We start from the raw sequence: 14,968 nt of genomic DNA, 5'->3' as shown, positions 1-14,968 counted from the left end.
TGCAGTCTAGCGGCCCTCAAGGATCGGAATTTGACACCTGTGCATTACAATAAAAAAGCATTTGCAATTCTCCAAGATGCCTGGTACTCTGCTGTTGAATAAATAAACAAACACCTTGCAGATACCACACGAGGAAATATTGATTTTGTCGTTTTTAGTTATTTATTGTATGACATTATGAGGTCTCAGTCTTTAAATTACCATATTAGGATATTTTTGTAACAAGAGTACATGCTCCGGATATTACTAAATCGAAGTCACCATACAATGAATTCTTCCTTTGCAATTTTAGCCAAGTAAGATATTGAAATGAAAATCTCTTCTAGTCTCACTGGACCCACAAACGCAGCACCATGCAAAAAATAACCACTGGCACCTCGATGTCTAAAGCCTTAAAGCGCAGGCTCAAAAATGAACACAGGACCTTTATTACATTACACACACATGCACGCACACATGCAAAGCTCACCTTAGCTCCAGGTGTTCCTGTGGCGTGGCAGTAGAAACGAGAAAAAGAGTTAGCACACGGGTTCACAAACAATACAAAAACAGCACATCTTAAACTTCTCTCCATAGTCGGCATGCTGATAGCCTGTTTTTTTTCCTTACCACATTAAATCCCCCCCGCTCTAAAGAAAAACCCGGAAAAATTGGGGCATCCCTAATTGCCCATTTGGATGTTGCGAACTTTCCATCTTAAGCGTAAGAGCGTTAAAGCAGAAAGTGGATGTATCATACCATCCACCGGGCAGCAGGCGATAGTAGAAAGCACAATAACTACAGGGTGACCCCCCAAAATGTACACACTATGAATAGCCCTTAGCCATATATTTTGTTTGGACTTGTGTTTATTGACATATTGGAGATTCTGATGAGGTTAATTAAAGAAAACATGATATCTCATATATAATACGTTAGCGGAATTAAAGAAAACAGTCTAGAAACCTACAAGTAGTAAATAGACTCCCTCTAGTGGTATGTGAAAGAATCACTGAATTAAATGTTAAAACTGCATGTTGCAGTGGCTTCAATTTTTTTTCAATCCATTAAAGTGCATTTTTAAAGCACAGTTCAGTTGTATTTAACTTTTAAGTACAATTCATTTGTTTTCATTTTTGTTTCTTTTCAAACATTTATTTCGGTACATTTTTCTTTATCTTATGTGCAGTAAATTTTTCATATTTCTAAATTCAGGCCCAGTGTTACTGCACAAATTGTGTGTGTTATAGTGGCTAACAAAACATTAAATATCGTTTTTAGGAACAAAATCTCTGCCTCATTTTTGATGAACATTTAGGCTTACTACCTACTGTATTTGAACTTTGTTCACTTTTGTGGTACTTGGTGAGCCAAGTTATTTTTTGAGGCAGTAATTGGTGTAAAAAGTTTGAGAAAAAAAAAAATTGGGCAGTCAAAGAGTGAGCACATTTTTTGGGGGCACCTTGTACATATGTAAATGATATTATACGCATTGCTGTGCTTGTTTGAAAGCAACATTGAAACACAATTTCTTAAAGGGAAGGAAATATAATTGCGCTGTCCAATGAAAATCATAAAAAGAACATTTGCGTTTTTTCTGTTTTTTTTTTGTCTAAAGACACAAAAGATTAATCACAAAAAATAATGAAAATGAAGGACTTTTGAGGATTTTTTGTAAAGATTTAGATGCTTCCACATGCTTAAATAGTGGGTAGTATGTCTGCCTCACAGTTCTGAGGTTCAGGGTTGGTTTCCGGCTTTGGTCTTCCTTTTTGGAGTTGACATATTTGACGGGTTTTCTCTCACAGTCCAAAAACATTCATGTTAGCTTCATTTAAGACTCTAAATTGTCCGTAGCTGTGAATAGGAATGACTGTGTGTGACCGTTCCAGGGTGTACAAAACGTCTTGCCCAAAACCAGCTGGGATAGGCTCTAGCTCAGGGGTGCTCAAGTCCAGTCCTCAAGAGCCTCTATCCGGCCTGTTTTTCCATCCCTCCCTGCCTGCAACACACCTGCTGCAAATGATCCGCTCATCAGCAAATTTGGCCTAGACTGATAACGATCGTGATCATTTGAATCAGGTGTGTTGCAGGATAGGGGCTCTTGAGGACTGGACTTGAGCACCCCTGTTCTAGTTCAACAGTGAGGATAAGTGATATATAGAAAATGAGTTAAATATTTATACTCTGAATAAAAATGGCATACTTTTCATTGGACAGTGACAGTATAAAAATTATATTTCCTGATATCAAACTTAGAAATTCCACTACCAGTCAATAAAAAGGAAAAACGAAAGCATATAGAAGCCAAACTTAAATGTAATTCTAATAAGAAACTATGCAATTTAACACTGATGATAGCTGTGGCTGCACCTGTAATATTGCTGCCGTTAAGTGTTGCAGTTAAGCATAATTCGCTGGCGTCGGGCCGAAAACCTCCATTGTCACATTCTCAAGTGGGCTCAAGTGTTGAAAATAGCTTGCTCTCTTTGACGATGCAATGCTAATGGTTGAATAAATGTGACGATTTTGGGGTCTCCTGAAAAGTGATGATTTGGGAGGTAAGAGGATTCCGCCCGACACCAGCAATATGAACTGAAACTATAAAAGCATCTTAGTCAATCAACAGGCAGGCACTTGATTTCACTTATGCTTCCCCAGGGAGTTTTTTTTTTTTTTTTTCAAATATAAACCTCATTTATGAAGCCCTAACAGGCGGGCTGCCACAGTTTTCTCAGCACATCCCACACACAAAAGCACAGAAAAGAGTGAGGGATGTGAAGAAAAAATGCGAAGCTGCGTCTCCTTGACTTGAGGTACATATTTCCTTTAATGGCTCCCACATGTTTTGTTTTTTTACACCGTGAAGACTGTTCTGGCAAGGTGCAGCCAAGGTGAGCTTGTGGAAAAAAAAAAAAAAAAAAAAAAAAAACTTTAAGGAAGCATTTCAGTGAGATCTGCTGTTTTTTTTTTTTTAAGTCATGTCTTTACTTTGAGAGGGCAAACAGAATATAAGGCATTTTCTCCCCTTGCCCCAAAGTAAACAACATGATTCTGCAGTGGATGGGTAATTTATTTATGAGAGGATTGAGATAAATAAATTACAACCAATGTGCGGCGGAGGGTCAGCGGCGCAGATGGGGCAACACTCTCCGAATGGGATTTCGGGCTTGGGGCAGTTTCTGAGCTCCTCGCAGACTATTTCATCGCACAGGACGGTCCCGGTGTCGCACACGCAGATGCGACACGGCTCGGGCTTCCACACATCCTTGTCGCTATAGCGTTGGCCATCCTGCAAGCAGGTAAGAGAATCCTCCTCTGCGCCGGCCAGAGGGCACAGGCGTCAGGGTGCATGCGGAAGGGGTGATGAGATTAAGTAACAGCATGTAAACATTAGATCGATTTCAGAGGTACAGGTGCATCCCAGTAAAGTAGAATATTATAGAAAAGCTCTTTGGTTTCAGTAGCTCAATTCAAAACATTCGTTCATTCATTAAACAATGCTTTCCAACAGGCCAATTTCTACCTAAATTCTCTCCTGAAAATAATTTTGAAATACCTTTTTATGTAATATTCAAATTTCTTGATTTGGAGTTTACGTTAGCTGTAAGATATACTCATCAAAACACTGAATATCAAGAAATATTTCACTATGTGTCCTGAATCTACTGCATACATGAGTTTGACTTTTTGAATTGAATAACTGAAATAAACAGTTTTCCACAATATTCTAAAATCAAGGGAGAAATGAGCCAATCATAATCCAATGGCCAATTAAACATAACCAACCATGTTTACTCCTGTTTGGCTTTAAAAGAAAAAAACGTTTTTAAAATTTGTAATGAAACAATAATTTCCATTTTTTGAGGGGTGGGAGGAAAAAAGTTGCAATGTTCCAGGTATAAATTACAAAGTATAAAGATATTTTGTCAGGTTTGTTGTATTCTTCCCATATATGGTTATGCACTTCATTTTTTGCATATTATTTTGTGGACTCCCAAACTATGGCTCATGGACCCTCGGGTGTCCACAGACCTCAGATTGAGAAGCACTGTTACGATTTATTGAGATGCACCTGGATATGTTGGAAACACAAGGACACTCACCAATAGGTCTTCCTCATACACACATTATAAGCACTTCATCCAATACATAAAGCTGTTATGAAATAATTACTATGACACTTGCCTGATCTCCATAAGAGAAACAAAATATTACATACAGCTCTTAATGTGATTAAGAGCAGTTAGACACCACTGCAACCACTCTAATTAACAGCAAAATGAAGCATTATTACCCTTACGGAGATAGTTTATGTACCGAATGTTGTAACCGGTCACTCAACACAAACAAAAGTATCACACTAATTAGCATTCCCGATTTGACACTGTTGGATGATTTTCTTCATAATCAGCACCTTTTCCAAAAGGTGAATTAGCAGCATGAGCCACAGCCGGTCTTGGGCAACCTACTGCCCCATGCCAATAAACACCATCGCACATTCACCACAAACTGGGTCAGTTATGAATCACATTGATTTTAACAAGTCCCAACTGGGATACTTTAATCCCATTTACAGTCAACCTATGACATGGCCACTGGATGGCAGTGTAAGGTTGCAGGATTGAGCCCTGCAGGAACTAACTTCACAAGAGCTGGAAACCATGTGCAAGAAAAAAAAAAAGTTAAATATAGGGCTGGTTTATATTTATTGGACATGAGAGACAGACTTGGCATTCAGACATCATCTTGACATGCCAATCTTGCCAATCTGATGCCTTTCAATACTGTTACTGTAAATTAAAGGCCCGACTTCCCTTCCCAACAATGAGCGTGTTGGACCGTTGTAGCACTGGAGTAGATTTTTCCACTCATAGATGCTTTGATTGAATGTGCAACTCATGGGCTGGTATACAGAAACCCCCCCTTACCCTCTAAATACAGTAGCTGTTTTTACCTTTTGGAAAAGTGCCCAGGTGGAGGTGACCTAAAGTCTCCCCCGCATACATCATGAATGAATGTGGCCTTTTTGGAGGGACGGACAGAGCGGGCAATTCACAAACTTTTTGCCTTGCATAAACACAGCGCACATTTTTGGGAGCCCACTTTGATGCCAGTGATTGGGGAGCGGGGGTGGTAGTTGTCAGCTTTTAGGCACACAACTTTTGACGTGCTGTCAAAAGCACACATCCGCCTCAATATAAAAAGACATTGTGATGATGAAAATAAGACTTTGCTATCCAGTTGAGTGGAAGTGGGGGGGGGGGGGGGGGGATAAAAAGCATAAAGTGTTCCCAGGTGCCTCTTGAGGAGCTGTTTTCCATCTTATGCTGTCTGGTTAGTTTTTTGCACTCCAGGCCCCTGTTTTTTTTTTTTAACTGAAAGGATCAAAAAGTGACCCGAGCCTCCTCAGATGACTTTACTACCACTCTCCAGCCAAAACTTTCTTACCCTAGTTAACAGTGAGAAAAAAAAGGGGGTGCATTGTAACACAGGGTAACCTGAGACCTAACTGGCTTTTACTTTGGCCCATTTTTAGGTGTAAATACACCTTGAATTTGCTCCTTCTCTAGACAATAACAAAAGTCGCTCTCTTATATTTTTTTTCCCAATCCTCTGTCCCTTGCACGCAAGGCCGACTGTCGCAATTTATGGCCAATCTTTAAAGCAGATGGAAAACGTGCTTATGGAACGTTATTTCTGGAGCCAATCCTTCACTCTTAAATCTCTCATGGATACCCAATTTGACTTTAGAGGGAATAAAGAGCCCATTTATGTGATTACTGATGGAGTGATGTTTATTTCAATTTTTCATGCAAATATAATCCAGCGGTGAACTTGAAGAGAGGAGGCAAGCTCGGATTTGCCTGGATGCCCTCTGACGGCAATGGAATGTGATCACTTTTCACCAAAGGCCTGACCACCTTTCTTTTTCTTTTTTTTTTTGCCCATCCCCTCCTCCTCAATATCCGTGATTCTCAAAGTGTGCTAAGTGGGCTGTCTCTAGCGGTATATGAAAGAATCACTGAATAAATTAGATAGCTAGATGGATTGTACAATACATTTGTTAAGTACAGTTCAGTTGTATTTAACTTTAAAGTACAATAGACAGTTTGCACATTTCTCAATATTCATGCTCATATGTTAATGTCATGATACTGAATAATGTAACAATGGCTTACAAAAATATGAAATCTTTTTTCAGGAATAAAATCTATTTTTTGATGAACACTTGAGCCTACTGCACTACATTACTACATTTTAATCTTGATCATTATGGTGGTACTTGGAGCCACGTATACTGAAAAAAAAAAGTATTTTTATCATGTGGGCTGCATAGGTTACACGTGATTAAAATGTGGTAGGTAAACTGACGTCATTTCCCCCGTCTTCTTAAAATATGCAATATTTTAATCATGTGCAACCAATGCACGTTTGAATTAAGAACATTCAAAGGACTTTTTTCCAATATATTCTGAGTGAAAAAACTTTGAGAATCAAAGCTCTATTTTAAGTGAACCAACAGCTAAACGGAAAGCCATAAAGCACCCACAGGTGTTCATTTTAAGACAGCAGCAGGAGGAGGAGGAGGAGGAGGGAGAGTAAGGAAGGCACCCACGAGGAGTCAAAGCTAACTTTGGAGATTTGGCTCCAGCTTTTGTGTGAGTTATCATTTATAAGTTTGACTCACTTATATTTATGCCACTGAGGAAAGCAGTGGACTCTGGCAACTATCCCACTTAATAGCCAAAATGTCCACACAACTGTTAGTTACACACACACACCTGCGCTCCACACCTTGCAAACTGTTTCCAACTCGTGCGTAAAAGCGCCGCACCGTGCGCAAAAAAACGGCCACTCGGCCTCACAGGATGAAAGAAGCGGTCAGCAAAGCAAAGTGCCACTTACGGTTGTCGTCCTGACATCTGACAAGGGCTAATAGGCACACTTGTGCGGCTGCAAGTAGCAGTAGAGTCCTTGAATCCAGGAAGCTGACCATGTCTAAATATTAGACACGCAGTGGCCCTGGAGGGAGAAAAAAGTTCTTGCACGGATGGAGTCTCTCAAGTGCGTGCGTCCTCCAGTGATTGCAAAGCCGCACCATTCAACAGTCAGCCGACGAGGGGAGGAGGACGGGGGGGGAATCCGGCAGGCAGGACTCAGACCTGCAGGAACAAGCTCAGCACCGACCGCTTTGAGGGCCACAAGTGGTAGTTTTATGTCCCCATTGCCTTCAATGAATCTTCGTATATTCCCAAGTATCAGCACGGCCCCTTACCCCCAGTGAGGCTGAAATCCGAGCCCACTTTCCCTCCCATTCTGTCGACCAGAACACCCCCTCCACACACACACACACACACACACAGCTCCCTCCATCAGTTCTAGACCACTCCCTTCCCCACGTGCCGCCACTGAAGCCCCCTTTGCAAAAAATAACTTTCGGCCCAAATTTGCTGCCCTCCCCCTTTCCTTCCTGTAAGGTTCATAGAAAGCTTTTCATGCATTTCCCCCCTGCTTCGTTGTGACATCAATGCACCCCCAACAGGTGTCGTGTGAAAAAAACCCCACACAAATTAACTAAACGGAGCAGCACAAAAGAATTTCCCCTAAAACATTACCAGAATGTCGCTTCATACATAACAGCATAACATAGCAACCTCATATATCACAAAATATGCCTCCTAGTGAAATATGCCATGAAAAGCAATCTGATTTCACCCCGAGGCTGACCTGAAAATACCGACGCATTTGCCTCGACAGGTTTGTTCAAAAGCGCACATATTTTGGGGCGGTTTGCGCCGGACTACAATAATTCATGGAAATCTCACTTGAGCCAAGTAATGCCAAACAGCTCTTGGCATTGCAAACATGACATGCTTAGAGAATTAGACTCACTTACACACGCTAACCGAACCAATTGGAGTTGTATCTGGATTAAAGGTGACATATTGTATTATGGAAACTGTACTATTTAATACCTTGTAAGCAAATATTTGTGTTTCCCTTGCAATAAGTTCCACGGTACACAAACAAGTTATCTTTTTTTAGCTGTCTATTTCTGAAAATGTTTCTTTGACAGAGCCCTTCTGAATTCTGGTAGATTGTGATGTAACAGTGGGGGGTATTTTACACAATGCCGCCAGAACACCGATTTTCCACGGCCATGAGTTGGTAGCTAGGCTCGAAGATCCGTCATTTTGGGTGAGCAGAGCTGCAGGCTTTGAACATATTAGCTAACAACATTATTAGCGTTAACATTTTAACGCAGTGCATACTTGAATCTTTAGCTAGTTGTTATTGTGGAGAACAGGGTTAATTGTGTTTGGTGATGAAGTGCTGCCTCCACTAGTGAAAATGTCAATTATGCTTTTACTCCATTACTATGGCGCTCGCTTTTCTCTTCAGAATCTAAGCCATTTGAGAACTATAAACTAGCTCTGCCACGGTTGTCATGGTGACGGAAAGCCGTACTCGGCATTGGCCCCTCGAAAGGGGCTGATTTCAGCAACATGGTAAAAATAGGATAAAAAATGTAACACTGGGAAACATTTCACACTGCATATATTACATATTTTCTTGAAATGAAATTATTTTGGCCAGTACTTTTTTTTTTTTTAAACACATTGCCATTACTTTGAACACAATTTCCCATCCATTGTCTATTTCACCTCCATCATTAGAGTGGCAGCTGAGCTGCAGCCTATCCCAGCTGACTTTGGACAGAGAAGCGGAGTACAACCTGGACTGGTCGCCAGCCAATCGCAGGGCAAATACGGACAACCAGCCATTCACACTCACAATTTAGAGTCCTTGATGAAACTAGCATGCAAGTTTTTCACTGGGAACCTTGAGTTGAGATTCGCTGTGGGACAAACGTGCCAAGCTGTAGTAAAGGCCTAGATAGACCAAAAAGAATTGCACATTAAAGTACCTTCTGCGCATGCATAAGATGTCAACCATCACGTTCTTGACACGGTATTGTGAAATACTTACATTGCCAACCCTCGCTCTTGTACTTGTAAGAAGATTAAGGTAGCGGAGGCGTGCTCAATGTTTTTCCGCATTTGTCACTTCCCGTTGGTGCTCCGCGCGCCGATTTGCTAGCTAACAACCAATCAGAGTGACCAAATGTCACGACTGGCGACGCCAATTCAACATGCGTAAACGCCCCCAAGACGGGTTAAGACACTACGACGGTGGCCACTACACCAAACAGACGGCGCTTAAAGGCGCCACGACGCTTCACGACCTCCGACGTCGGTTTGGTCTATCGGGCCTTAAAGGAGCAAATGTTGGTGTCTTCAACTTGTTTCTAAATATAATCACAGGGGAGACCGTTTTGGCTGCAGCTTTTGTAAGGTCCTCACCTCGAAGCAGGTTGTGACCTGTGAACTTTGACCTTTGCACACTTCGGCCACTTTATTGGCCAGGGCAGCAGCTGGTGCACCGCCGAGTCTATTCTCTAGCCGCTCGGCTCTCGGGGGGCCGAAAAAGAGAAAGTGTGTGTTTGTTTGTGAGGCTGATTGAGTTCGTACATGATTATGGGGATATCCTGTCTTAAACACCTGCAAGCCTCACTGGCACCACGCTTGGACGCGAGGAGACGACTAATGCCAAAAACAATTTCATTCAATTACACCGTTGCTTGAGCCAAACAGAGAACCATTTGACTTATCCTATATTACAAGCTGCCATTTCCACATGTTAATATGCACACCGACATGAGCATTCTGTGCGTAGTTTGCCATCCATTTTCTATAGCGCTCGTCGTCATTTGGGTGCGTAGCCAATAGCAGGTCGCGAACAGCAAAGGTCTTCAATGAACATGACATGCATGCTTTTCAGATGGAGATGCAAACTCCACACAGGAAGGCCTGAGCCAAGAGTCAAACCCACAACCTCAGAACTGTGAGGCAGGCATGTTAACTACTAGGTCACAGTGCTGCTGACATTTGGACTATGTAACTGAAACTTATAATTTTTTCATTATTTTCAACAGTGGCGGCCCCCCATAAAGCCTGCAGCTTCACGATCAAAGTCACAGGATCACTAGACTACCAATTACGCATCCATAGACTGCAGACCTAATATCAGCTTTGGAGGCGGTCTACTGTACAATCTGGTTGAAGGTTAGGGGCCTTTTGGTGTTCAAACATCATGTATGCTTTTTAGGTTCATTGATGTGTTTAAAGGAATAAAATTGGTGGGGCATCAACCGCATAGAGCATGTGGACTACATACCAAGAAAATAACGTTATATTGCTGGATATTCTTTGAACGTTTTTCAATTCTAGTTTCTCTTGCTAGATACACCAAAAAAAAGTGTACAGTAGCTCGATCAACACAATTATTCACAGGCAGGAACACTGTCAGAAATTTTTTTAAAACAACCACTCGTGGGACACTACTGAGCCTCTGATTTGTTTGCGTTTAAAAACAATTCTCACCCCAGACTGTGGGATACAATTGCCATCATAAAACTTCTATTTGCAGGCAATGTTTTGGGTAACACTGAGTAACTACAATAGTGTGAAAAATGCCCTGAGCAGTTGTGATGTCCTTTTCAGTTGACAGAAATGACAAAATAGCCCCTGAGATGGCTAAAAACGGGTAGATTTTGCTGCTTAAAACTCCATCCATCCATCCATTATCTATACCGCTTATCCTCACAAGGGTCGGGGGGCGTCCTGGAGCCTATCCCAGCATTCTTCGGGCAGTAGGCGGGGGACACCCTGCCTGAATTGGTTGCCAGCCAATCGCAGGGCACACGGAGACAAACAAACAGCCGCACTCACAATCACACCTAGGAGCAATTTAGAGTGATCAATCAACCTACCATGCATGTTTTTGGAATGTGGGAGGAAACCGGAGTACCCGGAGAAAACCCACGCAGGCACGGGGAGAACATGCAAACTCCACACAAGAAGGCCGGGGCTGGGGCTGGGACCGGGGCCGAACCCACGACCTCTGAACTGTGAGGCGGACGTGCTAGCTGCTTGACTCATATTCCACAAATGCAATATTAATCAGAATGCTGTGATTCAACTAGTGGGCCTGCACAGAACATATTCTTGAAAAAAATATGTTTGGGGTGACTTCCTCTTTAAAAAGAGACACATACCACCTTCCTATTGTGGTAGTTATGCACTGGCTTACTTTATTTTATTTTGACTGGCTTAGTTCCTGTGCCACCTTGCTTGTTTTTGGTGATTTTCTCAATTTAGGCTGGGCTGAGCCCACTTTCTCATTTGCACATCTCCAGCTGGTCTACAATAAATGCGACAGTTTAAGATTCTGCCTGATCTGCATGCAGGTGCCGGATAATTCTCGGTCCGTCGCAAAGTACTTCGGCTGACACAACCGTGTTTTTGCGATGCTTTTTCAAGTGTGTTTTCCCTGTTGAATTCTTCATTTCTCATCACCAAAGCCTCCAGACGGCTAGCTGCCGAGCATTTTGTCCAAACTTGTTCCACAAGTCCCCTCCATTCCCCAAAGAATCCGAAGGACCCCCTCACCTGGGCATCAGCTTCCCTGCTTCACCCAGAAACCCACCTAATCGCTGCCTACCTCTCATTACTCCCGAGCTCTGGTCACATGCCTGGCTTTTGTCGTTAAACACTACTGTCTCCCCTTCATTTTTGGTATACACATAGACAAGGACCTGTGTTACGTAACAGTAACCTATGTTGTCTAATTTTGTGATGTATTTCCAATCTTTGGGGCAAAAATCTTTACCCAAACACTCTTGTTAAAAGTCGTACATGCGCAGTAGCTCCCCTTCAATATAGCAGCTAGCCAGACGGGGCATTTAGGATGCAGGAAACCTGCGCCCAGACCTGAATAGGCTCTATGCATGTAGCAGTTCTGTCTTGGGAGTTGTCTGCTGGAATTACCAAAATTTGATAAAGACTCTGTACTGCCTGTGAAAGTAAATGCGAGTGAGGCAAGATACAGCTATAATTCACATTAACGGCGAAGACTCCTTTAAAGTATAGAGTCCAAAATGCCATTACCACAATTCATAGCTAATTGTTACAGTGAAGCCAGCCAAGCACTGGTCAATTTACTTAGCAATGTAATTACAGGAACGTCATAAGGTCAAGTGAGTGTGCTAACAATTCAAGTACACTTTAAAGGAGGCATAAATGATGGGAAGCGTCTCCGTCTGAAGCTATTTAGGAATGAGGTCTGGAAAGATAATCAGGGGGGAGATGATGGGAGAAAAGAAGAGGAAAGGGGTTGGTGCAGTTGCAGGAATTTAAAAAAGAGAGAGAGGTAAGGTGGGTGGGAATGACGGAATGCAGGAGGGATCGATGGCGAGAGAGAGGGAAGGATCAGGAGGAGAAAGCGGAGAAGTGAGTGGGTGGAACGCCACCGGCGCACAAAGCAGGGTTAGCGTTCTAACTGAGACCATGTGACATTGCGGCCCGAATAACAAAAAGCTATGACATCACTGGCTGATCCCTACCATATAGTAGCACTAACATTGCTTATTTTCATCTGCGGGGCCAAATGGGGATAGCGACTACCACCAAAAGGCAATGGCTTGCACTTCTTCTGTAGTTTTGTTGCTGTCAGTCAAACCAGAGTAAGAAAGCATATATTGGTAACTAGAGTGGAAATGTACACCACAAGCCTCACTATGAGAAAGTACAACCCTGTGATACCTGTCGTGGCCAATCTGCTAATGATGTCATAACAATTTGGGCGGGTATTTACTTCAATTTAGCTCTTCTTGTTATTACATTTTTTTTCAACCCTCACAACATTAAGAAGAAGAAGAAGAGCCACCACAACAGTACTGACAACTATTTGCCCCCATTTCTTGTCTTGTTGAAATCAGCCAATTTATAATTCACCATTCGTGAACTCACCTACTCAAAGATTTTTCTGTAGAACATAACTGACAACGATTCACCGGAAGACTCACCTATGTTTGTGCTATTAGCAAATTTGCGAGTAGGAAAGATGTACTTGCTATTTTTAAAGTGAAATTCAAGTCAAAAATATTTACAATAATATTTCCTATGTGGCCCTACTAGTTTAAATGCGGTATGCTGATTAATATTGTGTAAAATGGCCGCCCCGAGATGAATAAAAATGGGTGGATTTTGCTGCTTAATCCATATTACACAAACTAAATAGTAGTCAGAATATCGTGTTTAGACTAGTGGCTCCACATTATTGTAAGTTAACTTCCCCATTAAGACAGTGTTTTCCAACTTTTATTGAGACAAGGGACATATTTGACATATATGTCATCCGCGTATGTTTGCGCTCATTTTGTTTCATTTCTGTTCATAACCGTCAATGAGTTTCTGAACAGAAACGTTCAGCAACCACACCGTTGACAATGGTTTTCCTGCTGACAATTCTTGTCTCCCACCATTGGCGATTTGTCACGGACCGGGCATTGCCAGCGATGTTGCCCCGAGGCAGCATTATATGTTTAGGGCTGTCAAAGTTTAAGCATTAACTATGGAGATTAATTTTATTTTATAACGCACTGAAAAAAATTAACTAAATTAACTCAGTTTTATTTACTTCTTGTAGCAGCTGACCTCTGCTCACTATGCAGCTAAACTTAGAGAAGAGTCACAAAGATGGACTTTTACGTAATTTTACTTTAAAAAGTTCCTCGACGGCTCATCGGAGAAACCCAAAATAATTTGCACACTTTGCAAAGCCAAATTAAAATTTATTAGTTGTACGTCTTTGGTGTATCGTTCAACTGTTGGATTTTACAGGAAAAATAATCGTATTCATGGATCAAAGAAAGCTATTAAAACAGTCTTTGAATTGAAATATACTTTTATTTTTTTTCCACATTCATTCCAAGATTTCACTCAAGTAAATATCCAAGCTTTGTAAAAAAATTGTAGTTGAAAAATATGATAAATCGCTATCAATTATGGATGGTTTACATACATATACATATATATATATATATATATATATATATATATATATATATATATATATATATATATATATATATATATATATATATTTATATATATATAGCGGTTGGTGTTGGTGACCCTAATAATATGATGAGTCCATCACTTTTAGCTGCCCATCCCTAGGGAATCTAGGACATTTTTACACCTCAAATAACCCTAAAGTCACATCCGCCCGCAAATAACACTAGTCTTGTCTTATGAACTGCAATGTTTATTGACGGAGCGTACAGAAAGAGGGGCTGGGAACCGGTACACTAATGTGCTTCCAGACTGGCTAAATAAACCAGAAAATCGCCCAAAAACAAATGGTACTTTATTGGTGTGGAGGACCGCCATGGGAGTGAGGCTTTCTAACCGTACATAGCTTAATCATATTTGGGAGCAGCATTTGCATTGACACATTGATGCTGCTGCGAGTGTTATTCCCATTTTACACAGGATGTCAAGACCCAGGTTTCGTATGAATAGAATGCAGTTTTGTCCGTGTGGCTGATGTGTCACAGATGGAAACGCTTCCAACACAAGATCCTACAACAGTCTCGATACTAACCTGAGTGCAGACGCGTGTATGCGGGGAGGTGTCAGAGAGGCCATCTTTGTGTACCTGCTGCAGACTCAAGGCACACGCCTCTGTCTGGCTCGCAGCATGCAGAGTCAACAGGGTAGCCCCGGTGTGTTTGCAGAAGTCAGCGGTAGTCTCAAACAAAGCTCACACTATTCTGGCGAGCGGCAGCTGATCCCAAAATGTCAGTCCGGCTTCTAGCAAGATCATCTTTCAGAGAGAACATCCTTGATGAGAGAGAGAATTTTGTAGGTTTTTGTCCAAATAGCAACATGCTGGAATTGGTTGGAAAAAAGGCCCATTTTTTTCTTTGTAGGTTAAGAAAATCGGCTTGACCTTCTTTTGTTAATTTTATCAAATAGACTTCTGAGTGAATATGAATATTTAGTAGGAATATGTACAAAAATTAATGCAGGTTACTTTTGTCAAATTATTAGGCCATTTTTGTACATACATTCTCATG

The 14,968-nt window shown here is 41.5% G+C and overlaps 1 protein-coding gene across 1 annotated transcript in view; it reads right to left on the bottom strand.

Moving 5' to 3' along the window:
- col2a1b (collagen, type II, alpha 1b) overlaps positions 1-7,242 on the bottom strand; it is a 52,586-nt gene extending 45,344 nt beyond the window's left edge. The window contains exons 1-3 of the mRNA XM_086040348.1: positions 6,889-7,242; positions 3,088-3,297; positions 470-486 (exon numbers count right to left, since the gene is read on the bottom strand). Coding sequence (XP_085896474.1) covers positions 470-486; positions 3,088-3,297; positions 6,889-6,979 — 318 coding nt within the window. The 5' untranslated portion in view covers positions 6,980-7,242. The remainder of the gene's footprint in view (positions 1-469; positions 487-3,087; positions 3,298-6,888) is intronic.
- Positions 7,243-14,968: the final 7,726 nt, after the last annotated feature.

This window comes from Filicampus tigris, chromosome 9 (genome assembly GCF_054856515.1).
Source record: "Filicampus tigris isolate MCC_2025a chromosome 9, RoL_Ftig_1.0, whole genome shotgun sequence".
Taxonomy (NCBI): Eukaryota; Metazoa; Chordata; class Actinopteri; order Syngnathiformes; family Syngnathidae; genus Filicampus; species Filicampus tigris.
Note: the sequence above shows the minus strand (reverse complement) of the source record. Positions and strands in the feature narration are given on the sequence as shown.